The 27772-nt window shown below is 43.2% G+C and overlaps 1 protein-coding gene across 15 annotated transcripts in view; it reads right to left on the bottom strand.

Annotated features, from left to right (window-relative positions):
* The window catches only part of RBFOX2 (RNA binding fox-1 homolog 2), a 258241-nt gene that overhangs the window by 107157 nt on the left and 123312 nt on the right, over positions 1-27772 (bottom strand). The window contains exon 1 of one of the 15 annotated variants that reach the window (XM_090043123.1): positions 4241-4652. The exons of the other annotated variants lie outside the window; for them this stretch is intronic. Coding sequence (XP_089899249.1) covers positions 4241-4285 — 45 coding nt within the window. The 5' untranslated portion in view covers positions 4286-4652. Of the gene's footprint in view, positions 1-4240; positions 4653-27772 lie in introns of those variants that run through there. 15 annotated transcript variants of the gene reach the window in all.

The following is a 27772-nucleotide window of genomic DNA, read 5'->3' as shown; positions in this document are numbered from 1 at the left end:
ATTTGGATAAGAGCATAGCCTCTATTCAAATCAAGGCTTTGCACATGGAGTACAGTGTAATATGAGAACTCACTATAGCACACAAGTATTCAATATTTGCTAAGCAAAGAGAGTGTGTGCACTTTTTGTACAGAAACTAGGAACTATTATATACATTGTCTAATTTTTTAAGTGCATCTACCACAACTGTGTGAGTGTGAGTGAGAGAGGGAGAGCGAGAACACACTTCAGAATAACACAGCTATCCACCTCCCTATGGTTAAGCTTGTTTGGATAATTTTATTGCTAGATATAAATGTAGATGTGGATATAAATATCTTAACTGTGAGGAGGTAGGTTAGCTGTGTTATTCTAAAGTAAGGCAGAAGGCAAAGCAGAGTAACAACCTGCAGACTAATTCAGAGAGACATTCATAGGCAAGGGTCTACTATAAGCTTTCATAGGCAAGGGTTTACTTTAACAGATGCTATGAAGAAACTATTCATAGCATCTGATGAAATCAATTCTTGCTTACAAAAGCTTATGCCTCTCTGAATTAGTCTATAAACTGGCACTCTGCTTTCTGACAATACATTATTTATCTCATATAAATTAGATCAAACCCTAGAAATTATAGTTGCATTATTACAACTATCCCCAAGCCCTACCTTCCTCAGGCAGAAATCTGTAAAAGTGGGGCTGGAAAAGTACAAATGTATTTTGTTCTACCAGCTTAAGAACTCCAGAGCCAAAGACCCTCTACTGTCATTGTCATAATGGCCTTGTCATCAGCCCCGGCAACTCAACATGGTAGCAAAGCATATCAACTGTTTTAAAATGACCCAACAGAACACAGATTTCTTAGGTAACCAAGTTTTAAAGGTCGCTATCAACATTCTTCCTTACGTCTAGGAGTGAATATGAATCCACTGCAATCTTTGCAGTGCTGATATAATACGCTACTAATGACCAATCCTGCTAAATAAACAAGCAGGCCTATTGAATAAGCTGCAGCTTCAAAGTATTTTTCAACAGCAGACTCATATTCCACGCTGCAATCTGGAAATCACAAAGATATGGATAATCATGGCAAGGCCACATCCAAAAGGAACTGTTGCATTCAACCAGCCAGAGATAAAGACACTCTGAAAGAAGCCCTCCCTAGCAAATTCTACAGGAGTGGGTACAGGCCAGAAATCATTGATAAACTGCACCGTAGAAACAGAGACAAATCCAAATCAACCTCCTACAAGCATTAAGAGTATTTGTCCCCGATAATAGGTTTGTGTATGTTCCAACTCACCATGCATCTGTCCAGAACACTAACAGAAAAACCAGGAGACCAAATCCTGTCCCATACAGTCAAGTCTGCCTACCATCTGCAGTCTAAGCACCAACCTGACCTGTGCATTCACTCTGCTGAAGCACATAAACCCATGACAGCCTTTAGTACTGCACTAGATAAATCACGAGTATAAAACAAGTGAAGTGGCGACTGTTGTACACTCCGGCTCAACGACAAACATTCACATTGAGCATTTAATGCAAAGGGACAGAGAAAAAACTAGTTGTTATGCATGCAGCCCCACTTACCTGGGCAGTGTCATTTTTATGATCCATTTTGGTTGGTCTTCACCTTCCAGATTCTAAAGATATTTGTTAAGAAAGCCAGGGCTGAAAAGGCATTTGCTGAAAAAATCTCAATTGCACAGCAACCCATCACCTGCTCAGTACAAGTTTTATACATGTGCCAGAACAAGAGGCATCTCAATAATGGTATCCAATTGCTGCCTTTATCATACACCTAAACGAACACTTTGCAAGCTGGAACCCTCACTCCATTCCTTTCCTTTCTTTGGTATTTACCCTCCTTACTTACCAGCTCTGTTCCACCAAACAAAGAGAAATGCCTAATTGCCAACATGCTGTTTTGTGCAGCAAGAAACTAAGGTTCTCTTTAGGGGCTTTGACTAACATAAACAAAAATGTATAAAATGAATGTCTGGTATAGAATTTCAGAAGTTTTAAGAATGATTTTGAAGCCACAGAGGCCAGAAATGACAAAATATGGTCATCTCTGCATTATGCCTTGTTTAAGTCAACAAAGAAATACTTCATACAAGATGAAAAGGAATAATGGAACAATGGGTTAATGCATGCAACTGGCTTTCTGTTCCGGACACCTGGTCTTGCCTATTGCCTCATGGTCAAATGAAGAAAGCTTGATGGACCTCCACCTAGCCCCTCACTTGTGCATACTAGAGAACCACCACCCAATATACCATAACAGCCACTCAGCCTTTACTTATGAAAGCCCAGGACTAAAAATGGCAAGGAACACTGCTGAATGTAATACAGGTGCATCAGCAAAGCTCAATAGTGGGCAAAGCTTACTAGCACTGGCCAGCACAACACTCAGCTCAGCAATACCAAATCCTCACTTCCCAGTTGCCAAATATATATATTTAACATTTAAAAAACAATGCACATCTGAATACTGACACTAAGTCCTCATAATCCTGTGTGTGTTCCAGGATGTTTGTCCCCGAAAGCTTGCAAAGAACAACTTTTCTAATTATTGAGTTGATCTAATAAAAGATATCGCATCTACCCAAAGAACCATGTCTGCCTATCTCCTTAGACCAACATGGGTACAACCAACAACCCTAAAGGATGAGTTATCTACAGGCATGTAGATATGGGAACTTCATTATGGTGATAGATAAGCAGTAGTCAGTCTGCCTTCACAGTGACTGTCACATATTTGGTTGTTCCACAGGGCTTTGTATCACTCGAGTATTTCCATTCCACCCTTACTTTGCTGTTCTAACCTCAATATATTCGATCACTTTTCATTAGTCCATGTCATTCAATTCCAAGGGAAAAACAGAAGCTGGGAGGAGAATAGTTAGATTGCAGGTGACAAAAGCAATCACTGAAATCACAGTAGCTGAGAGCATGAATGGATAAAGTGAGGTCCTACTTAATTGGCTTGCAACGAAATTAGCCACTATAGTGGAAAGGTTTCAATACCATTGCCAGGTAAGGCTCAAGGTTTGTAGGGAAATCAGCAGCCAAATATTTTGCATCAAGCAAGCCCCAAGGTTTGGTTTGATTTTATTTTATTTGCTACCCCTGTAATTCCCCTTTACCAGTGGAGTGGAAAGAGAGCACAGCCTTCAGTTTTAACATCCCATTACCTACATTTCTGTGCTGGCTCAAGTTGAGATGGAACAAACCTGCCAGCTGGATCACAGCCAAAAAGGGGGGGGAGTTGCAAGTGCAAAGAACCAGGTTTATCAAGAACAAATCTTAACAACCAGGAGACACACTTCTGGTGGTGAATTCTATTCATGTAAAGTAACAAGAACCCCTGATACAAAGTTACCTAACAAAATACCGATTCTCCAGTAGCTAATCTTAGCACTCTCAGGACACAGAGTCTTCACCCTAATTTATTTGCGTGTGTTTTAAGCTTTGTGAATGAATCTGGTGTTTGTGAAAATGGTGGGCTGCTCATGCTGACAAGTCAGGCACAGAGCAGAGGAAACCTCCTTTTTCCTCTGGAACCGCCTCAAATCTTCAGCTGCAACCCCAGGTTCTTCAACCTCCCCACAAGTTAGACTAATGCAGGACTCATTAATTTTCCAACTCCATGCCCTTCCTTGAGCACAGGCCGTCAAGCCTCTTTTAAAGTGGACAAATGTCCATTAAAGGAAGAGTCCAGGGGCTACCACTTATCGCCCAACAGAAAAACATAGACTTTAACCAAGATCTTTAAAAATGAAAGAGCACTGTACCCACAAGGCCTCAGACAAAGGGGTGAAGGTGGAAAATAGCTCCCTCTTCTGCTTGACATCACCAACACAGAAGGGGTACTTAAAAATCACGTGCTCAAAAACATCCGAGTCACCCAATAAGCCAGACTCACTGAATGCCACAATTGTCAGCTCAAACATTCCCACCTAAGTTAAACAAAAACAAAGAAGTACCAGCAGGGGAACCCACACCTGAAACAAATGAATGAAATGCCAGTCACCCTTACTGGGCCCCTAAGCAGTAAATTTGTGCTTACTCCTGCTACAGCAAGGCTAAGCACAGAGCTGCTGGAAAGCTGAGGCCTGATCCACACCAAACCAAGGAGAAGAGCCTGGAAGCGTATATATTCCTTCTGTAAAACCAACACGCAAGCTTAAGAATAGCTGTAGAACACATGGAATAGATGAAGAAGCTATAGATTTGCAGCCAGTTCTTTGCTTACCTGAACAACTGGGTACTGATAATCCATACAATATACACCATACATAGCCAAAGCTCCTCCAGCTAAAGAGCAACTAGACAAAGAACTGGAAGCTCCAAGTCTGCGTCTCTGTCTTGCAGGCTTGTGTAAAGGACTCTGGCAGCACTCTGCAATACTTGGCTCAGGCCTCTGGGTCTACTCAGGTTGATACTAGCTCAGCTGAAAATGAAAAAAGCTGCCTAGTTCGGTTCAGATCAGCCCCTCTCCCCTCCCTTGTGGGAATCCAGCACTGCAGAGATGAAGTGTACAGGGCAGAGCAGAGGTTCTTAAATTAGGATTCCTGGACTGAAAAACAGCACTGGAAGCCTCAACTGACAATCGTCCTGCAACTCCCAGAAGCAACGAGAATGACTGCCAGGAAGAGGGGAACACAGGATCTTTGCAGCAGCAGACAGAGATGGTAGGAAGCAAACAGCATTTAGGAGCTGAAAAGAGCATATGTTCTGGGCTCTAGGTGCGTCAGAGGGAATGCTCCCAATCCAGGATAGCGAAAAACACATGGGACTGTTCTCGCCCCCACCCCCAGATCCTTCTTACTGTCCTAGGCAGGGACAGGTGCTGGGATTAGCATCATAAAACCCTTTGGTGATGCAGAGGGAGGGAGAAGAGAGGAGCCACATGGATATCTTGCAGAGAAGGGATCTCTTTCATGACAGAATTTATGCTTATATCATTTAACACTTCTCTCTCGCTGCATTTAACTTGGGCAGAGACAGCTGCCGGAACCAATGCTGGGAAGGGGTGGGAGGCACAGGGTGAAGGGAATGAGGTCCCAGCAATGTGGCAACATGAATCCACTGAGAGGCCTTGAAACATGCAAGATACATGTTCTCAGCTGTTCCAGTCAAACTTGGAAGGATTAATTCTGGCTGTCAAAAAGAATGGGGAAGGGCGGGGAAGGGGGCGAGGTCTGGAAAAGCCAGTTGCTCTTCCCGTTTTAGGCAGCCCCCTTTGTACCTTTCCAAACACACTCACCGAGGTCTGTAACAGACATGCACAGATGCCGAGTTAGTCTGACAAAGACCAGCAGGTTCAGAAGTTCTTTTTAGACTCCTGGATGCCACATGTGTTATCTGTAACCTGAGAACTAACCAGCAATTCTTAGAAGACAGAAAGTTGCCTAAGGGGAAGGTATGTGGGGGGAGGAGACCTCCAGCAGCAAACCAGAAAAAATGTCATGGAGTGCTACTCTAAAATGTATCATTTCAATCCAGATTTAAACCTAGGAGCTCAAATATTTAACACCCAGAAAACAGCAAACAATCCCAAGCTGCCCTTTGGCTTCACAAAACTTTCAGCCTCAGGAGGGTCAGTACCAGTATCCCTCCAAAATGAAAAAAACCGGTTACGGGGATCAAAAAGGAGAATGGCTACCTGCATTCTCGCGGGATACGTGGCGTTTTCCTGTTCTCCCGATCTTGAACTTTCACGTAGCACTGTCCGTAGTGAAACAAGTACTGCGTTTTTTTCCATGAGGTGGCTACAATTCCCTAGGTCGTGAAGTGATTTCTGTATGACACCATTCACAAGTAGTGAACGTTACAGTTCAAGATGAGAATTTATTTCCATCCCACCTCTATTTCTCCCCATCCAATCTGCAGTTCCTGGTAACAGTACCTTAAATTTTTCCCACAAACTCGGCTCAAAAATAGATTAAAGCTATAAACGTCATATCTGACATATGAATAACTCATCTCGAGGAGGAGAAATCAAGTCGAGTTCAAATAATACTGGGTTATTATTTATAACCCCCCTAGCTTTATAAATATCTGGATTATTTATATAACACAATGTGTGTGTACATGACACACTGTAGTCTAGATGTTTAGAACGTGTCTGTGCAGAAAGTGTTTTTCACTTAGCACTTCTGAGTACCTTACAATGATGGGTGCCCTCAGAAACATTTAGGTAGTACTCCAGCTTCACAGTATTGGAGATTTATTTATGCGAGTCTCCTCTGTCAAGTTCCCACTATCACTGCTGTAAGTTCAGCTCTACTGGTAGCTGTAAATATGCTGGCATCATGCACCTTCGTGTTGTGTACCCTATACCAATGCAAAATCCAGCAATTAAAATATTAGTATATATTAGCACCTTTTCTACACTAGCCCTTCCACTGCTGCTACTGCTGGCTGGGGCTAATTTGGCTACAGTGGTGGAGCTTTCTATGCACTTTGCCAGGAACATATTCATACTACTTTAATTCTGAAGAGACCACCATCATCTCTTCTGTTTCATTCAGGGTCCCAATGTACTGGACAATGTACAAGTGGAAGAAGAAATAACTTGCCAAAAAGCTTATTTTATATATAAACTACACAGACATGAGTAGAAGAAATGGATCTACCGTATTTACTTAAATCCAAGATGAGGCTCCCCCATATATGTGGGGAAAGCCTCTCATCTTAGAATCAAGTATGAGGGCAGTTGGAGAGGGGCAGGCAGCTGCACTGGCTTGGGCTCTAGCTCCAACCCAGGGTCAGGGCCACAGTTGCAGCTGCTGCCTGCCTTTGCAACTCCTGCTGCTTCTGCACCCCACCATCACCCCACCCCATCCTCCCATGCAGCTTCTGTTCCCCCACCTGCTCCTCTCTCTGCCACCCTTTACCCTTGCTCCACATCAACAGACTCTGTCCACGCTGCAGTCTGGAGCACTAAGTATGGTCCCATAGCAGCGGTGTGCAGCCCACATGGCTGGCATGGGGTCATGCTCAGTGCCACAGGCTAGAATATGGAAAGAACCTGCCAAAGTGGAGCAAGAGTTGGGGGGGGAGGGAGAGCAGAGGTAGATGAAGAAGTGGGTGCAAAGGCTGCAGGGTGGGGGCAGAACAGGCACAAGCAGGGAACAAGCTGCTTGACCTCCTCACACCACCTGCTCCCACACAGTGGGGGGGGGGGGCACATCAAAGACAATCCTCCAATAATTCGATTCGATACATGGAAAATTATTATTTTTTTAATTAAAATTTTTCATGTAGAGGAATATTTGGGAGGTAATCTGAAATTCAGGGTCATCTTAGATTTCGGTAAATATGGTAACCTGCAATTACATCAAATCAGGAGAGAGAGAGAGGGAGTGAGGGGTTAGAAGCAGTTTGCACTTATTTCCCTCCTTCCCCTGGTCAATTTTGGCACTTATATAGAATCACACTTTCCTGTTTTCTAAAACAATGCCGTCTCTAATAGTTCTGTATAAACAGACATACAGAGGCAACAAGGAAACCTACTGTCCATACAGAGGAAACAGTGAAACTTGAGTCTATCTGATCCCCTTTGCTCTGGGAGAAGTATAAGGGCCTCTGTGACTGTTGTCCACCCAGCTCCCATCTACCTTTACTCAACTTTCTTTAGTCAATGATACACCTCTCTTTTCCAAGACAACTTTGGTCTTCCTCTCCCCATTATTCCCTAAGGGTTCCACTCTAGGCCCAATCCTTATCCAGTTTCTTTCTTTAAGGGCAGCTTCAGCAAATCTCTCCCATGTTCTTCTATGCAGCTCCTCATTTGTTAGCCATTCAGGCCACGTGTGGTCTGCAGCCTGACAAAGATATCTTTTTGCAAAGATCTGAATGAAATATTCTCAGCTGCCCATCGGTGCTTTTTCATGTTTTGTGCCCCAGATAATAAAACTGACATCCCATTTGTGCTGAAGATTCAAAGTTTGTTTCTCCATCTAATTTGTCTTGATTTCCAAACCGGTTTCAAGTTAATAAAAGCTATTTGTGCTTTCCCAATTCTAGCACATGTATATCCTTCCGTCTTCAACATACCATCAACTGGACAATGCAAATATACTGGGGGTGGGGGGGAAGAGTTCTCTCTAACCCTCAGTACTATTTTAATAATAAATTCCAGATAAGTACAATGCTTTAAATTGATATATCTTTACCTGCCAGAATTCAGAGACTTGGGCCATACCCCAATAGTGAAGTTGTCCCCTAAACCCTCGGAAAAGTACAATTAAATTACAACAGCTATTTTTAATTTTGCATGTCCCAAGACACTATTCTGCACAAAAATATATATGCATAGTTTACTGAAAAATAATGGCTTCCCATTAAACAAATATCTATCAAAGGGTGTGTTATTTTCCATCTCCTGTTTAGTATTGGTTTAAGGCACAGACCTTGCAGAGTTGATGCGAGGATTGGGGTTTAGTCAAATACTGAGATTCTTTATATCAAAACTTTTAGTTCATGCATTGGAAGATAAAGCCAGCAACATTACCACGCGTTGTGCTAGCACATGGTTTTACAGCTCAAAAATCTGTATTATAGCTAACAAGACTGTGACAGTAATTTGGGTAGAGTAACTTGGCCCTGATCTTGTAAACACTTGTATGCGTGAATAGCTTTAAGACTATAGGAACACAGGACTAGAAAGGACTTTCCATGTTATTAAGTCTAGTCTCTGGCTATTTTACCACATCACATAATCTCTATTAAACTAATTAAGCCCCATTTTAAAAGCAGTTGGGATTTTTGCCACCACTTCCTTTATGAGAAGGCTGTTCCAGAACCTCATTTCCGTAAATCGTTCGGAAGCATTTGCTAATTTCCAAGCTAAATTTATTCATGGCAAATTTATACCCATCTGTTCTTCTGACAGCATGGCCCTTTAGCTTAAACAACTTTTCTCTCTCCCTGGTATATTTAAAGAGAGCTACTCTTTCCCATCCCTTTCAGCCTTCATTTGTCTATACTAAGAAAGCCAACCTCTTCTTATTCTACCCCTCTCTACCCCCACCACTACATGATCAGCTCTCCATTCACATCATCATCCTAGTAACCCTTCTCTTCACCTGTTTCAGTAAAAATTCATCTTTCTTGAACATGGGTGACCAGTGCAGTACACAGTATTTTATACAAAGTTCTTATCAATCCCTGTCACAATGACATTAATACTTCCCTGTCAGTACTGGAAATATATTGATAGAAACAGCCAAGAATGACATCTGCATTTTTCAGAGTTGTATCACACTGGCAGCTCAGACTTAACCTGTAGTCAAATTAGGACACTTAGGCCATTCAGCTGTTCTCAACTGACACGCTTCCCAATTTTAACATGAGTTTGCCATTAGCCTCCAAATAATAACCTTGCATTTTATACAACTGAATCTTCTCCCACTGAGGGCTGGAGCAACAGCAATGTCATCCAATTCTTTCTGCATATTCTGATGCTTTTCCATATTGAGGATGACTCACAACTTTGTGCCATCAGCAGATTTCATTAGCACACTCCTACTTTTTGTGCCACTATAATTTATGAAAATATTAAATAAAATCAGTCCCAAGACCATTCTTTGAGAAATTCCACTAATAACCTCCCTCCAGCCTGACAGTTCTCTGTTACAATATTACCCATGGTTATCTCCCCTTCAGCCAACTCCTTACACTCCTATCAGTTTTTCTACAAATTGTTATCTTCTTCAGCTTCATTAACAATTTCTCATAGCAACCTCTCAAATACTTTACTAATGTCCAGAAAAACAGGATTATTGCATTTCATTTGTTTTGAAAAATCAGTTATCTTAAAGACAGAGATCAGAGTCATTTAGCACAATCTACCTTTGGTAAGGAAAATGGGATCAAATGCAATAAGTCCCCTCCATGACTTTATTCTTTCTTTTAAAACTCGTTCTACTGCCTTACATCTTCTTTAGACTTGACTGACAACCCTGCAACTCAACAGATAACTTCTCCCTATTCATCTCAAGTATGGATATTAAGAGTTGTTTTTCTTCAACCCTATGGTACCATCCCTGACCTGAAAGTTGTATTAACAATATTTCCCATCAAACTTGCAATTGTGTGTGCATGTTCTTCTAACACTTTGGGAATAGAAATTAACTGGTCCCCTGACTTGACAGCATTAAGCTTCTTCAGGTTTACTTTTACCTCCGTAGTGTTTCCCCCCACTTTCATTTCGTATTTGTGCCTATGTTAAATAATAGAGGTGAACCAATATATCAGTTGCCCACTGGATTCCCACCAACAAAAGGGGAAATGATATTATCAACTATTGGCTTTTTTGGCCATTATAGCTGATAATTATGCCTTCTGCCCAGGGACCTGGACACCTGGATTCCCTCTCCCCCATGGGGCTGTGGCCCCCGAATGCCTGGGTTCCTTCAGGAAACAGAGGGTTTCCCCATGCAGGTGGGTAGCATTCTGGCCTGCAAGGGGTCCTGCTTGGGAGCAGGAGCAAGATACAGGGGGGCTACAAGCATGTTCGCGGCTGCACAAATGCACATGGCCAGGAATACAGCCACGCAGCATGAACAGCAGCTCCCTGCAGGTATGATGTGGATGGGGGTGCAAATCGAGGTCCCTGCATAGTGAGGGAGGGAGTGGGGCAGAGGCAGGGGGCACTGCCCAGTCAGAACATGGGATCCAGGGCTGGGGTGAGGAGTGGGATGGAGCCACGGATTGCTCATCCAGAGGGTATGAGGGGGCAACTCCCCACCACTGCACACACCCCCTGAGGAAAGCATGGGGGGGCATGTGCTCCCCCAGATTCGTGTACGGGGCAGATGCAGGCTGCCAACCGTAGGCTCGGGGCTCTCTGGTCTGCTGCTTTTCCCTTGGGAGCCCTGCACTTGCCACATGCCCCCTGCCTGCCCAGTGGCATTGGGGCAGCAAGTTGTACTCCTTGCTGCCAGGTGGGCAGGGGTCTTCTGAGGCAAAGACAGCAGAGCAGAGAGCCCTGAGCCCGCGATAGGCACCCCACATCCATCCTCAGACCACTCAGCTCTGCTCTGCTTAAAAGCATCACCGCACTTAAAAATGGTGGTGGCAGCACTTGAAATAAAGCTCATTTAGTTCAAGTGCCCCCACCTCCATTTTTAAGCACTGATACACTGGTATATGTGACGCAGGACACTACTGGAGTGTGCCAAAAAAAAATAGTAATAATAATAATAAAAAAAAAGAGGTTTATATCAGTACTTTAAAATGTTTTCATTTTAAAGTAAATCGGTTATCAGATTGGCATTGGCCGATATGGTTGGTTAATAAGTGGCTCTGGGTACCGGCCAAGAAAATCTTTATTGGTGCACCTCTGTTAAATAACACTGTCCTTGCCAAAACCTGAAGTATTCATTTAATTTTTGGGTCATGTCTACATTATCCTTAACCTCTACCCCATCCTCACAGCATAGTGGCCTTACTTCTTTCTTTCAGGTTTTTCGTTTGTTTTTACTTATATAGTTGGAAAGCTGTTTGCCATTTATTTTAATATCTTTTGCAAGACCTAGCTCAGCTTGATTTTTGGCAATTCTCACTTTATCCCTACACTTCTTGACCTCTAGGACACAGATTTCTTCACTCATCAATCCTTTCTTGTCTCATTCCTTGTAGACTCTGCTTATTTCTAATATCCTTTTTAGAGTTATTATTTCTGCAGTTATGTCTGGATCACCTTCTTGCAAGTACCTCCCTCTTCCCCTCCTCCTTGCTTGGGATACAGATTCCTGACAGTAATAGCACCTTCAGCTTAAAGAAATACCAGACCTCCTCCATATTTACATTCATGGGCAGCTCAGTCCATATGAGCTCACCATTTTCTTTAGCTTATCGGTTTGCCCTTTTTAAATTAAAAGCCTAAGATTCGGATCCATATTTTTTCATCCTTCTACTTAATATAAAACAAATTAAACCATGATCACTCAATTCTGAGATCAATTTTTACAACTACCTCTTCTATGAACTCATTTCCTACCAAAACCAATTCTAAAATAGCATCACTTTTTAATGTTTCAGTAACTACTTGGTGAAGAAATCTGTTGGCCATCACATCCAAAAATACAGTCCCTATCATTATTCCAGCATCTGTTCTCCAATATGCATTTGGAAAGTTAAAGCTCTCCCATTATGAGAGAATCTCCGGTAGTATTTCTCTCTCTAATAACATTTAAAGAAATATCTCTATCCGTATCTAAAGCTTACCCAGTGGATCTGTAGCAGACACCCAACACTGCCCCCCAGAGATTTTCTTTCTTCTCTCAACGATATTTTGGACCAAATAGATTTTATTCTATTCTTTCATATTTTTAAACAATTTAATCACATCTACATTGTATCCCACTGCCTTCTCCTCTATTCCTATTTTTCCTGAACAGCATAACCTTCAATACCTGGGCTGCAGTCATAAATGTTATTCTATCAGGTCTGTTATCCCTGTAATATCCAGTTTCACATTCTGCACCAATTCAGTACTCCCATTTTGTTGCCCAGTCTCTTGGCATTAATATACAAGCAGTTCTGTTGTTTCTTACTAACCAAAGTTCCCTACCTGGATTATGCACAAAGCTTCTATTAATTGTACTGCCCACCACCCTGCCGTCCTCATCATAATACTTCTGCCTCCTTGCAGTCCATCCTTCTTTCCTCTTTTACACACTGCCATTTCCTTATTTTTCCCAGTTTTCTTTTTCCTCAGTACTACAGGATGGAGATTACAAGAGTCTTTCCCGATATCCTCTAAAGCAAACATTTTATTTTGCATGAACTACCCACATGTGTGTGTGCATAGCTGGGGGACTATTTTGGGAAAATGTGAAGCCGTGGTCCTGCCTACATAAGTCAGTAATAGGTTTCTTTCATACTGTCCTTCCTAAACCCGAGCTTTGGCTACTGAACCAGATGTGGCCTAACTCTTCTCATTCCTAGTTATAAAAGGTGACTTGGTCAAAATTACAAAATAAGATAGTTCAGCTGCTTTCTACAAAGGTTTCTAAAACAGCTTCAAACACTGCACAGATGGTGGTGTTGACATAGTTAGATACATGCTGCACAGTGACTAGAGTACTGGGTTGCACAAGGGTCACTCTATAGTGAACTTTACTCAGCAAACTACACCAGCGGTTTTACTGTAAATAATAAAATTTAAGAAATCCTGGCCTAAATTCTTTATCGGGCAAAACAATCCTTGGCCCCATCTTGTTATTCACACTACGGACATACTTCCCTCTCCTCCTCCATTCTAGTTTTTTTTTCATTTTCCCTTCACTGCAAGAAGAGTGCCTGGTATACTCGCTCTCACACTCCTGATCTGGCATCTTTAATAATTAGACAATTGCTGCACCTGCTAAACTGGGTCACCAGAAATCCGGTGAGGAGCTTAGGAGATGCTTCTGCATTCTAAGGACTGTGGTAAATATAGGAAACAAGGAAGTAAGCAAGGATGCATTTTCTAAAGGGTGTACGTGCTGATTTCCACAGCAGTTAAATAGATCAAGGGGCCTGGCCAGCTCTTTGGCTGCCTATACAAGTGCTTGTTGGTATTCTAATTAAAACGCCACGGCATCATATGCATTAACTATCCACGCATTTTAAAATGGCTGCAGGGGTGCTTTATCTAAACCTCGTCAAATGAGGTTTAGATAAAGTGTCTCGCAACCATTCTTAAACGTGTGGGGGCTTAATATGTGTGACAGTGAGACATTTCAATTAGAGCAGCTGCCCAGGAACTGCTCAAATTAAAATGCCCCCCACCCCCATGTGTATAGTCAGCCTTTATGTGTTAGGGACACTGAGAATAAAATTTCCAAATACCATCTTATTTATGGCTCTAGTACAGTGTTTTTCATTCTGAGAACTTGTGCCAGAAATGCATCATACCTGTGCATGGCTCCATCTCCTGGGCTAGCACTGCACCCATTAATGCTAAAAGAAAAAAGGGATGTGCTTTGTTTTTGCTTTTTTATTTTTGCAATATTGTATGCAAAAAAAATTTTCTCCAAACTTTGAAAAAAAAATGATGAAAGTCTTCAAACAACTTCAGTATCCTCTAAAAAGAAGAGCAATTATTGAAAGTCTGTCTGTTATCTGCACCTGAAAGAATCAGACATTTAACAAAGAAGGCATAAAATTAGATACAGTATATATCTCCAGGTAAAGCTAAGCAGTGCAGTGCAGTGCGCAGTACTGCTATGAGAAAGGGAAGTTTATCAGTGCATAAGCTTCTTTTTCACCCTGAAGCACCACTAATAAAGATCTGAAGATATCAGAAATATATTTTGAACAGAAGGAAATGCAGTTCCTTTCACAGGAGACAACCAGCCCAAAGGCTGAAGCAAGCTATAAAGATCAGGTTACATGCAGTAGGGATGATGGCCTCTTCACATTCATTACATCTACCACAGAAGGCTCTCTGGCAGACAATGGGACCTCAGTTGTTACCCATCCTGGCTTTCATGGATGCAGTCCAAGATTTCAGGACTATGTTAATGGAAGAAGTATTGAAGCAATTGTTTAAAGACACAGAAACTCTAAAATTGTTGCTAAACATTTCCTTTCCTTCTCAGCATGGACTGCAGATTTTCCTATGTAACCTTCTTGTCCCATACTTGCTCATTTCAAATGGGCTTGCAAGACAATGCCCCCAAACACATTTTTGCTTCACCTCAGTGGCAAGTCATTAAACTATTTACTTCTGGTTCAACTATATTAGCAGTTTATATCTTTAAAAAAAAACAACACCTCTTTTGAAAAGCCAGACATTTTAAAATGTACAACAAGAAATATTCAAAGAGGTATACTGAAATTTAGACAAAAATATTATTAGCTCTGGCTAGGAACTGAGGATACCAGCTAAACAGAAGGATCCAAGCACACGTCCCATAAGTGGCATCTCCAACGCAAGCGAATGAGTTTAAGAGGGGCACCACAAAGAAGCCATGCCTTTCTGATGACACCAAACACCAGTCCTCTCCATCGGCAATACCTTTCTTCTGTCATCTCCAAAGTAAAGTTCTGTCCTCAGTCCATGACAAATTGTGAGCTCAAGTCTTCCTAGCACAGCTGTAGCAGTCTCCCAGCCAAATTAAGCAGACACCCTAGGGAACACTGCTCTTACAGTGAAAAAGCGATGAGGCAGCTTTTTGGACTAATGAGAATGAAGCAGTTTCCGAGATGCATTAAATGTTACTGTCACCTAACACTGTAAATCATCTTCAAAATCGCTCAGATACACACTTATTTCTACTGCAACGTAACAGAGAGAGAGAGAAAAAAAAACCGTGCTTCTGCCCATATAACTACGGAAGTGTCCAAACTCCTGTTTGGACATCAGCCCACAGGTCAGACAGCTGAGGTTTCAGTGTCTTTGAATGCAAAGAAAACTGCTGGACAGATTCAGGTCAAGTCATGGGAGATGGAAAGGGAGAAAGGTTTATTTAACAGTAAAACAGATATTTGCATATGTAGCCTCTGCAGTCCCAAACTACACTTTATAATCCTGGGACCGGTCTCAGGTGGTTTAACAGGTAGGGGGCATGCACTCTGTGAACTATGGTCATATGAATCCCTGGTCCCAAATACTATCCTCAGGTTCTCACTGAATCATCTACACTTAAGCTATATGTTAATGGGTTGTCTGGACTAGGACAAATCAAAGGTTTCTGCAAGTGTTAACTAACATGATGTTTAACACATCTGTAAATATAGTGTGGGTAATGCACCTACACTTAACGTAATTAGTTCCCAAACAACTAATTTTTCTAGTACAGAAAAACTAACATGAAGTGATGGGGAGGATGGAGACAGTGTGGACCTGTCACAGTAGATTCTTGTCATTTGCACAGCCCCCTCCCCACAAAATGATGCAAATAGGTACACAATGATAATAAGCAGAATGGGAAAGAAAAAAAAGCAGATTAGAAACAACTAGTGTAATTCCCAATCATAAAGTAGCACTGTGCTGCAAATTGTTCTATGGACTTTTTTTCAGCCAGATCTTAACAACTTGCTGGCAAAATAAATTGAAAATTATGGCAACTGCTGTTCAATCACATCTTATGCCCTACTGTATCCTCAGACTTGACCATATGCATGTGAAAAAAAAAAAAAAAAAGAAATCAGATGCATTAAAAAAAAATCCGTTCTTCACTGAACCCAATATGGATGAGACTGTGGACGAGATTGTGGTTAGAGACAGGACATGTAATTTTTTGGCCTTTTGTTTAAGATCAAGCGTGCCACCTAAAAAAAGTAAAAAACAAACAAACCACACTTATTAATTTAAAACTACAAAATGTATTATGTAATCATTTGCCAGATTACAAAAATGTTTCCAAATCTGAAATATTATGATAAACTAATGTTGTAATTAAAATCTGTGCACTTCTCAATCTCTACCTTGTTTGATTAATCAAAGCTATGTTTTCTTTTTTTAGTTTTGACTTATGCAATAAACTCAAATATGCTATGAGCTAATATGCAAATGGATGAAATTCAACTGAACAGATAGCAAATATTTTTTCCTAAAAATATCCAGATAATTGAGAAGCAATACAGCAAAATCTACTGTATCAAGATATTCAGTTACCACACAGCAATCCTCCCTACCTCTTGGAATTAACATTGCATATCTATACTGCAGGAGTTTGGCAAGCAATAGCAACCCTCAGAAAGAAGGTTATGGAGTATTTTAACTAATGGCTGAGCAGCTGCTCCTCAACTATAAGCATCAGATTTGGATAATGGTAGTGGAAGTTCTTCAGAGCCGGGATCTTAGCAGTCGCATCAGAAAGAAAGTACCTCATTTGGGGAATTATAAAAAAAAGTCATCATAATTAGTAACAATGTGCTCCAGAACAGAGACAACAGCAAAAAAGGTACAAACTGAATTCCAAGTTGTGGCCTTACAAGTCAGCAATATATATACAAAACAGATGAGACCAAAATGTGACTTTTCAGATCATGACCTTCTCAGCACAAACACTCTGTCTAGGATGTTATAGGCTCTACCATACAGGCATAATAGTAACCCTCCTCTAACGGAATGGCCTCCTGTAGTGGAACTCCCACCAGTAACAGGTCTGGATATATACTTATCAAGTCAATTCCTGTGCACAGCTGCTATCAGCTAATACAAGCTGGTCTGGTCCTGCAGGGAGCAAACCAGGAAAACCAAGGCTGCAACTGAACTCCAACTAGCTCCAAGTATCAAGGACAATAAAAAGTCCTTTGGGCCCCTGCTAAACTAGGTGGGACAACTGATGCCCAGGAAAAAGCCAACTTATTAAATGGGTACTTGGCATCCGTCTTTCATCAGTCCCATGGGATGCCCATGCCCACCACAGGGAGGTCCAGGTGAGGGTGATCGCCTACCCTCCATCAATCCCAGCCTCATGAAGGAACACCTTGAGAGGCTGGATACCTTCAAGTCAGCTGGCCCTGACAATCTACACCCCAGGGTACTCAAGGAGCTGGTGAGCATCATAGCCCAGCCTCTGGCATGGATCTTTGATAACTCCTGGCACTTTGGTGTAGTGCCTGAAGACTGGAAGAAGGCCAACGTGGTACCTATCTTCAAGAAAGGGAGGAAAGTGGATCCAGAAAACTCTAGGCCCATCAGCCTGACCTCTATCCCGGGGAAGGTCTTAGAAAAGTTTATTAAAGAGGCCATCCTTAATGGACTTGCCAACGCCAACATCCTGAGGGATAGCCAGCACGGGTTTGTTGTGGGTAGGTCTTGCTTAACCAATCTCATTTCCTTTTACAACCAGGTGACCTATCACCTGGACAAGGGAGAAAAGATTGATGTCCTATATCTTGACTTCAAAAAAAGCCCTCGATCTGGTATCTCATGATCACCTCTTGGCGAAACTGGCTAACTGTGGCCTTGGGTCCACCACGATCTGCTGGCTGGGGAACTGGCTCTGCGGTCAGACCCAGAGGGTGGTAACTCACAGAAGTCAACCGTCATGGTGTCCTGTGACCAATGGGGTCCCCCAAGGCTCTGTCCTTGGACCCATATTGTTCAACATCTTCATTAAAGATGTGGACATTGGAGTCAGAAGCGGACTGGCCAAGTTTACCGAAGACACCAAACTTTGGGGCAAAGCAGCCACACCAGAAGACAGGAGGGCAATCCAGGCTGATGTGGACAGGCTCAGCAAATCGGTGGACGAGAACCTGATGGTGTTTAACACCGAAAAATGCAAGGTTCTCCACTTTGGGAGGAAAAATTGCAGCATCCTTATAGGCTCAGCAGTGCTATGCTGGCTAGCACTACAGAAGAAAGACTTGGGGGTCATCATTGACCACAAGATGAACATAAGCCTGCAATGCGATGCTGCGGCTAGTAAAGCAACCAAAACGCGGGCTCGCATCCATAGATGCTTCTCAAGCAAATCCCGGGACATCATTCTCCCACTGTACTTGGCCTTGGTGAGGCCGCAGCTGGAGTACTGCATCAGTTTTGGGCTGCACAATTCAAAAAGGATGTGGAGAAGCTTGAGAGAGTCCAGAGGAGAGCCACGCGCATGATCAGAGGTCAGGAAAACAGACCTTACGACGACAGGCTGAGAGCCATGGGGCTCTTTAGCCTGGAAAAGCGCAGGCTCAGGGGTGCTCTGATGGCCACCTATAAGTTTATCAGGGGTGACCACCAGTATCTGGGGGAATGTTTGTTCACCAGAGCGCCCCAACCCAACCCACACAGTCTAAGTAACTCTCCCAAACACAATGAGAGACTCTGGGACAGGGGCAGGCAAAACACAGCCTGTGGACTGCACCCAGCCCACCAGGCACTTTTATCCAGTCTGCGGTGCTCACCAACAAATTGTGCCCTGCCCAGCCCTTCCACTCATGAGGGTAGAGCGAGGTGCCTACATGTACCCTCACCCCCCCAACATACCCTATTGCACCTTGCTACCATCCTTTGTGGATGGAAGGACCTGACCCCGCCAGCATGCAGCTTCCAGGAAGGGCTACTGTTGCAACTGCTGTAGGCCTCCCTGGTGTCCCGCTGGCTCCAGGCAGCAGGTAGGGGAGCAGCAGGGGCAGAGCTGCAGGTGGACAGGAAAGCACAACTTGGGGCTCGGGTGGTGGCAGCATGGAGCCCATGCCCAGGGGAGCAGCAACAGCACTAAGTTTGGGTGGGCAGTGTATGGTGACACCTCTCACACTCGCCCCGTGGTGCATAGCCCTGGCAGGCAGTGGCAGCATCAGACAAGGCACGCCAGACACTCACGCTTGGCACTGGTGCCCGACTCCAGCCAGCACTGCACAACATGGCGAGGAGCACAGCCTCCCATTGGGCCATCTCTGTTGCCGGCACGCTCCCTGCACTCGCGCAACTCAGGAAGGAAGCCCCACATGTTGAAGCTGGCTGGGGCAGGAAAGGCAGCCAGCATGGGCATCCCTTCTGAGCTGCGCAAGTGAGGGAAACACCGATTACAGAGACAGCCTGGCCAGGGGCTGTGCTCCTCACCACGATATACAGTGCTGGTCGGAGCCAGGCACCAGTATCCCTGCCTGCTGCTGTGCTATGGGGGAAATATGGGGGGGGGGGTGAGGGGTCCCCACAACCCTCAAACACCACATTTACACCCTACCTCCACAACTCCCCATATATACACAACCCCCAATACAGCCACACCCCCTTACAAAGCGCCCCCATACACACACACACACACACACACACACACACTATAAAAGACTAAGAATTTATTTCTGAGTTATGCAATCACCTCTATGTACAGTACACAAACACAAATCATGACAACAATACTTTTGTAATAAAATTAAAATAGGTTATAACAGGTGTTTGACTTCTGGCGTATGATTTTTTTTTCTGGTTCTAGGCTGGCAACCTCTCCTCCCAATGGGAGCATTTCTGGGGGACAAGGGGAGGGACTTCCACTGGCAAAAGTCAAGGGTCAAGGGCAGGGCTTCCGGCAACCAAAAGGCAGGGCAATTGTCAAGGGGCAGAGCTGCCCATGCAGCCCTTGAAAGCTCACCAAGCCTCATTAAGCAGCCCTCCACCCAAAATAATTACCCGCCCCTGCTCTGGGTGAACCACTAGAAGTGCTATGAACACTTTTGCTGCCATCAGGACCCCAACTCTTGTCAATGGGACTCCACATAAACATGGGGTCTGTCTACAAGGAAGCAGAAAATTAAGGCTGAACATTGCAAATTCCTCGATCAGAAAGTTTGTTCCCAACCCAGATTTTATTTGTTATCTGACCCAGCTAATGAACTCAACTCCTGGGAAGACATTAATAGAAAGATGATTTTAAAATGTATTTGTGCTCAAGTTTCAAAATGAAGCATCTGAAAGTCTGGAAATGCCAACATGTGTTATACAAACAACTTTCTCTCTTCCCCCTGGAATATACATTCTGAAAAAAATTAAATTCATTACACTGTGCTGAAATAATGCTGGTAGGGTGGGTGTCCTAACCAGCAAACCCAAACAGAGCATCTAAGATCACACCAGCCTGGTCACACTTTAATTTTATCCAAGACCTAAAATATCAATGGCAAGGAATGGGTGGTATATAGAAAACTGAAACACCTGTGAAACTTTGAAGATTTTCTTGGGGGGGGGTAGAGGGGCTTGTTTGGAGTTTTCTTTGTTTTTAAAGCAAACTGGGACCGTTTTGCTTTTCAGGCAAAATTGAGAACCTGGCATTGACTCAGAAAGATAACAAGTCTATTTTTAAGTTATGCCACTTAGGAAAAGGGTGTTCATAGTACAGCTTGTTTCAGGGACTATTTACATATGTCTGATCTTGGTGATTCTAGTTGTCCAAGAATTCTTCTTGCCTGCCATGTAACGAGTAAAAGGAGCCTTCCAAGTGTACCCTCCCAGCATCAGACAAAATGAAAATAACCTTTTTCTTGATGGTTTAGTCATTACATGGCAGCCATATTGTCTTTCAAGGCTTCTTTTTGAAAGAATACAGCACAAAGTCTGTGAAACAGACCAAACCCAAAGATTTTTCCCATTGTGACAGATATAGCAACTGCTTAACAGATAGGTCTGGACCTTTAGATCAGCAGTGTCAACCTCATTTGACCACATGGGCTGGATAAGTGGCATGAAACAGGTCCACAGGCTGGATCAGGCCCTGATGCAGCACATGTAGCACCTGACTGGACTGGTCCAGGATACCGGTCCCAGTGAATAGTGCAGAGTGAACACTACATGCTATGCAGGGTTAGCCAATCCAGTGTATGGGTCAATGGGGCAGCACCAGGGGCTCTGCCCTGGATTATGGGGTTCGGCAGGCTGGATCTGGCCCATGGGTTATATGTTTGACAACCCTGCTTTAGTGCTCCTACTTTTTACTCGCTCCAACAGCAGAGACTGCATAATACAGAGTAACCTCAGAGGGGAGCAACTCTCACCATGACTTTTTGAGTACTTTAGCATCAGATCTAGGAGAGAAAATATTCAAGCTTACATGAAACACTGCACTTGAAGACAGAGCCTTTCTTCAGAACAATGCCAAAATTAACCTTAATTAAGAACTACCTACCTAAATATAAGCTAGTAACAATGGAAGTCACCAGATGGTGCTACTAGAGATACATGTACAAATTCTTTTTAGATGAATGAATACTAAAACTAGGACTTGTCTATATGGGAGATTTCTCCAGTAATGTCAGTACAGCTAGATTCTTATACTTAATGCTGATCTAACGCCACAGTGTGAACATACTTATTCTGGAATAAGAGTAGCTTTTTTGTCTTATTTTAAATCACTTATAAATGACAAACTAAGCCCAAAAGGATCCTATTCCAAAATTAGAGCATCTCCTAGGACATTACACTCACACAACTATAACTGTATGGTTTAAGTTTACATAATACCTTCTACCAAAAAAGCCCTAGCCAAAGTTTGGAAGAAGTATGTTAGTTGTTATATAGTTCTTCTTACATGTGGGAAGAAAAAAAAACTCAATTTCGAACTAGAATAATTTCTTAGGTACACAGCAGGTACCAACAAGTTAAAACCACAAAGGCAAACTAACAGTGTCAAAAAACATTATATAAACTAAACTTTTCACCAAGTGGAAACGTAAAGTTAAACAAATAGTGTGACCAAGGTGAGGTAACCGTTACACATTGACAACGGAAAGGGAGGAACCAGGTAACATTATGCAAATGGCACCTTAATAATTACAGCTGAAACAGCAGATCAGGGTACAAAAATAGGTCTATTGGTTTCTGAATGCGGCATATAATATAGCATACAGCACTTAGTTTGAACCTAGGAAGGCAATTTCAGAAAGGAAAAATTATAAATGTCTTTTAAACCTCTAGAGGACCAAGTTCAAATTCGACTTGGTCACAAAACCTCACCCAAGTCATGCTTCACATGCTTCCATACCTATAAAAACCCACAAAGCCCTCAGCCTAGCAGTTGACTCAGGAGAGGCTCAGAGCAGAATACCAGAAATGCTGCAGGTTAAAAGTGAAGCAAATTTGCTGAGTTGCATGGAAAAGATCCAGAAATAGAATGCAGAGAAGATGTTTGGCAAGAACAAGGTTTACCCTGAAAAAGGAAAAGTCAGACTCGCTAAATGAATGGTGACAGCAGCAATTCATGCTTTAATGCAGGGAGTGACCTCAGGGACAACTTTTCTTGGGGTAGAGGGTGCTAGTTATTGCTGTAGACATTATGCACGTTCTTGTGGTTTTATCTGGGAAGCAGGGAGCAGTGGTGTAGAATAGAAGAGCCCCATGCAGCCTGTGCAGTCAGCCAGCCAAACCTTTAGAAAGTGTCTCTATGTCATTTTCAGTCCCACATCAAGAAAAAGGCAAAAATAGATCAGCTGAAGATAATAAAAGGCATTAAGATATAGGGCACAGGCACACAAGTCACCACACGTTTAGAGAGGCATGAAGATTTACAGAGCATCAGTGGCTCCACAGTAAGTGATTGTGTGCATGCTCTTTCCCTCCAGTAAATGAAGGCTAACCCAAAGGAGCTCAGCCATTGAAAATAGAGGGCTAAGCAACTTCAAAACTTAGCTTTCATCTACCCTGGGGCGAGAGCCAGTTACTGCAGAGCAGCAGACATATGCCAAAATCTCCACATGCTCTTTAACTCACAGTAACTTGCTCATGTGCCCATCCCGCCGACTAGAATGTGCATGCATGTGCAGAAGTATCTGCATATACTGATACTGATATCTGCAAGCAAAAATTAAAATATTTCCATTCTTCCTAGGTCACACGAAATAGGGCTCAAAACAGTGTAACGGTCTTCTATTGACTCTGTAACCTGGCCAGCAGGCGTGCACAATGAAGACAGATTGGACCACATACTGTGGTCCACGACACCTTCCCAAAAAGGGAACTCAAGCAAGAATTTTAATACAAAAGCAAATTAAGTTCAAAATTACTGTGCATTAATTTTTCATTGCTTTCCTAGTTTCCAGAACGGGGGACCATGGTAAGTTTCTCTACAGTAGCAATGGAGAGTTACTAAAAGATGGGTTTGCCACCAGACTGTCCGTTAAAATTCACCCTAGAATCCTAACCTGGAATCTACACTGCATACAGTCCCTCTCCCTGGACAAAAAACTTCATGCATGGTTTCTTGAAGGTCACATGCAAGCTCCTACTCGTATATTCTGTGACTACGGGTATGTCTGCACTGCAGTGCTAGGTTCCAGTTATCCATACAGTTCCTGAATTAGCCCAGCTACAAGGATGCCATCCAAACTGCAAATTAGCATTAGAGCAATATAAAATAAGGGTGTTAAACTCTTTTGCCCCCTCCCATGGCAAGATCTGGATCATAGAGCTCCTCACAAGATGAATCCAGACTGTGAGGAGCCTCACAGCCTGGATCTGAATCCATCTCTGGTAATAGGGTGTTAACAGCTACAGGTCCTGAGCTGCAGGGATTAATGAATACAAAAATCTAGAACTCTTGGTTCCAAAATGATACCTTTTATTAGACCAACTGAGAAATTGCAAAAAAAATCTGTTTCTTCAAGCTTTCGGCCTCACGTGCCCTTCATCAGGCTCAGGGAAAATTCAAGATTGTAAAAAAGGATTAAGGACCACACTGCTCACTCCTGCACTGTCACCACTCATCCCCAGTGTGGCTCCCTACCTGAGAATTCAGCAGTGGGACCCGCCCTTACTTGCCCTGCTTGCTCAACAGGCCCACAGGCAGGATAATATGGCTCCACAGGCCTTATCCAGCCTGCAGGCCACAACTTGGACACCCCGGGTATAAAGTGATTGGATTAGAACAAAACAGCTGCATCCCCACTGCATTAATAGCTTAAGCATAAGCAGGACAGGGCCATCAGCAAATACTTTTTGAAAGGCCAGCTAGCCTGAGTTTAAAGTGATACCTAATCCAGCTAGGGGTGCATGGACCAAAGTCAAGGTGGGGCAATAATTAAGTTTAGTTCAAGGAAAAACTGCAGTGATGCAGGCCCTCCAGGCTTTAGTTTTAAAGGACTCCCCAGCATTATATTTCTTCCAGGAAGCTCCTTCAAGTCTTAAGACACTAAAACAGCCCAGATGTCTGCAGCTAAATTACCGCAGCAGATAGATCCAGCTACAGCGTTCTCGCACCCTACAGACTCTGAATTCAAACTTGATCATGAGACCTTCTTCAGAGATGATAGCACACACTGAGAGCAGTCACCTAGAAAGCAAACCCTGGGGGAAAAAAAAAATCAAACATGGCAAAAGGAACTTGTAGGTGAAAGAAAGAGAGCAGTGGTTTCTACCAGATTGTCCTTATATACCTGCAGTGAACCAGGACCAAGTACAGATAGCACCAGTATGGAAGCAGGGGAAGTGAAAACTGAAATGAAAAGGAGAACTTTCTGCAAAGACTGCTCCTCAGCCATCCTTCTTCAGGACTATGAAGACAGTACCAATGGTAGCTCAAAAAAAAAAAAAAAAAAAAAAAAGAGTCCAGCTGTTCCATGACTACAGTTTTCAAACTTACTACTACACAGACCTTTAACCCCTAATCAGGGCACAGGTTACACGTATCAGAGTGATAAATTTATTCCTCGGTCCCACCTCATAATATTTTAAGCATTTAGAATTAACAGTCAGACAATGATGAGATGGTATACGGAGCTGAGAGTTATGGTCTGGACACAAGGACAAGAAGTGGGGGAAACATCTGGGTCTAGAATTCAAAACCCCTGAAACCACTTCAATCAAAAACAAGGAAACAAGTTAAGAAGCTGCTCTTGGCGGACGGAAGCACAGGCTAAAGGAAGATTTTCCACCCTGCACTAGAGGGGCAGGGAGGAAGGCATACACAGAAGAAGAGATACTCTCCTAGGTGAGATGAAGGCAGGAAAACGCAACAAATTCAAGCGCCTACTTTTATTCAGGACTTAGACGGGGAGGAAAGGGACAAACCAGCAGAAGAGGCAAAAGATTTCTTCTTGCATTCAGATACTGAGGCGAGGATTATATGTAGGATGAGCAGGACAGAATGCCTCTAGTGCATCTTGAGGTAGGCTGGGTGTGAGGGAGTGGGGTAGCGATTAATACTATCCCTGTAAATGGATTAAACGTAAAAAGTTAAGACAAAATGCCAGCAGGGTGCCCAAAGCATGAAGCCTGCCACTCTTCTCAGCTTTATGACAGCAAATCTTGCCCTGTGAGCACAGAGGGCTGCTTGGGATCCAGCAGTTCTTCGACTCTTCACCCCATATGGAAGAAGGGGTTCCCATATCAGCGACTCAGCAGCCCGGAGCTCCCTGCACTGGCACCGGCCGCCTGCCCAATTCAGACCTGTAATCTCCCTTGACTTTGATTTAATGCAGCAATTACTGGTAATGTGGTTTGAAGGAGATAAATGCCCAGTACAGGGCTGGCTGGCACTGACGCTCATTCCGCTCATGATGCGAGAACAGTTTTAATTAAAATCCCCTTTATGATAAAGGAGCTGCTTGACTGGATGTTTCTGTGCAGCCCTGATACGGAGCTTCCTCCAAAGCGGATTAGAAATCAAAGTTTCCCCCTTCTCGCTACTGGCAACACACACAAAAAATATGGAACACAGTCACCATGTCACCCCTCCATGCAATTTCCTTAACCCTAACACTGCTGGGATTGTGCTCGCATTTGCTTAAAACGACTGCCTTCCCCTATCACGGCTCTAAATACTTCTTCCCAAAAACTAAGTGTCAGGAATCCTTTAATTCAAAGACAGAAATGGAGCCAGAAAATAAAATGCCTTTCACAGTCCAAGAGAGCTTTCACTTTGTTTCATTTAAAATGGAATTACACAGGCTTCTCACATTGGAAGGCTCTCATTGCAAACTGTATTCGCGGGAAGGAAGGAGATCAAGGCTAAGGTCCCATGGCAAATCAGTGGGAGGTGGGAACCTGGCTGCAGGATGAAAATAATAGGAGATTCTGCTGCTTAGGATGGAGAAGCAATGACAAGAATGGAAAGTGAGAGGCTGGAACAGCAGGGCTCCAGATGGGTGAAGATGGATTTGGCAGGGCAATAAGGACACCAGGACAAACCCATTCTGGAAATAAACCATCAGCTCGCAATCAAGTTACAACAAATGTAGGAAGGATTTTGGGGGGGCTTTTTGTTTCATTTTGTTTTTATTTTACAGCATAGAAAACATCAAAGATGAATACTTTAAGCACGACTAGCTTCTGTCATGGCAAGTGACAAAAGCAGATAGTCACAGCAAGAAATTGGCCTTATGCACCACACAGAAAAAGGGAGCATAGAGCTTTGCAGCCTGCTGGTGGTGCAGTGTGAAAATAAAGAGCCCCAAGTCCAAATGCTCATTTCTCTCTTTTTCTGGGGTTATTTTAAGACACCAAATACATGTCAAAAGCAAGAAGCTAATTTAAGCAACTGGATTCCTGCTAGACCCTTGGAAGGTGTCATCCTGAGATCTCTGTACCGTGCAAGTCATAGAATCATAGAAAACTAGGGTTGGAAGGGACCTGGGGAGGTCATCTAGTCCAACCCTCTGCTCGAAGTAGGAGTATCCCCCAACCAGATCTTCCCAACCAGGGCCTTAAAAACCACCAAGGAGATTCCACCACCTCTCTGGGTAGCCTGTTCCAGTGCTTCACCACCCGCCTAGTGAGAAAGTTTTTCCTAACAGCCAACCTAAACTTCCCTTGCTGCTACTTTAGACCATTGCTTCTTGTTCTGTCATCTGGTATTTGAAGCCTGCTATCAAGTCCCTCCTCAGTCTTCTCTTCTGCAGACTAAATAAGCCCAGTTCCCTCAGCCTCTCCTCATAAATCTTGGGCCTCAGCCCTCTAATCATTTTCGTTGCCTTCCACTGGGCTCTCTCCAACTTATCCATATCCTTTCCATAGTGGGGCAGGTGCCCAAGTACAGTCCCAGGCACGCTTCTACTCAGAGCTTCTTCCAGAGACTCTCTCATTCCCAGATTCGCCTGAACTCACAAAGTTTCTCTCCTCTATAGCAGTTCCTGATGCCAGGCTATTCCTTTCATTTGGGAAAAGCCCCTTCTCTTCAGATCCCCATTTTCTTTCCAATACCAACCCTTCCTCCAGGTAATGCCCCAGCAAAAGACAAAGGAAAAGAAAGCTTCCCAGAAAGGAGGAAGGCAGAGCATCCCGATACGGTTCTAGCCCAAGACTGCCAACAACACACGCATATATGAGAAAGTAAAACTGGGGTCACAGTGGGCTGACATGGAGCTACTGTACTGGTAAAGTCTGCCTCAAGAAATGCCTAATTCCTCATCTATG

Source organism: Crocodylus siamensis, chromosome 4 (genome assembly GCF_052110815.1).
Source record: "Crocodylus siamensis isolate JL-2025a chromosome 4, ASM5211081v1, whole genome shotgun sequence".
NCBI classification, from domain to species: domain Eukaryota; kingdom Metazoa; phylum Chordata; order Crocodylia; family Crocodylidae; genus Crocodylus; species Crocodylus siamensis.
Note: the sequence above shows the minus strand (reverse complement) of the source record. Positions and strands in the feature narration are given on the sequence as shown.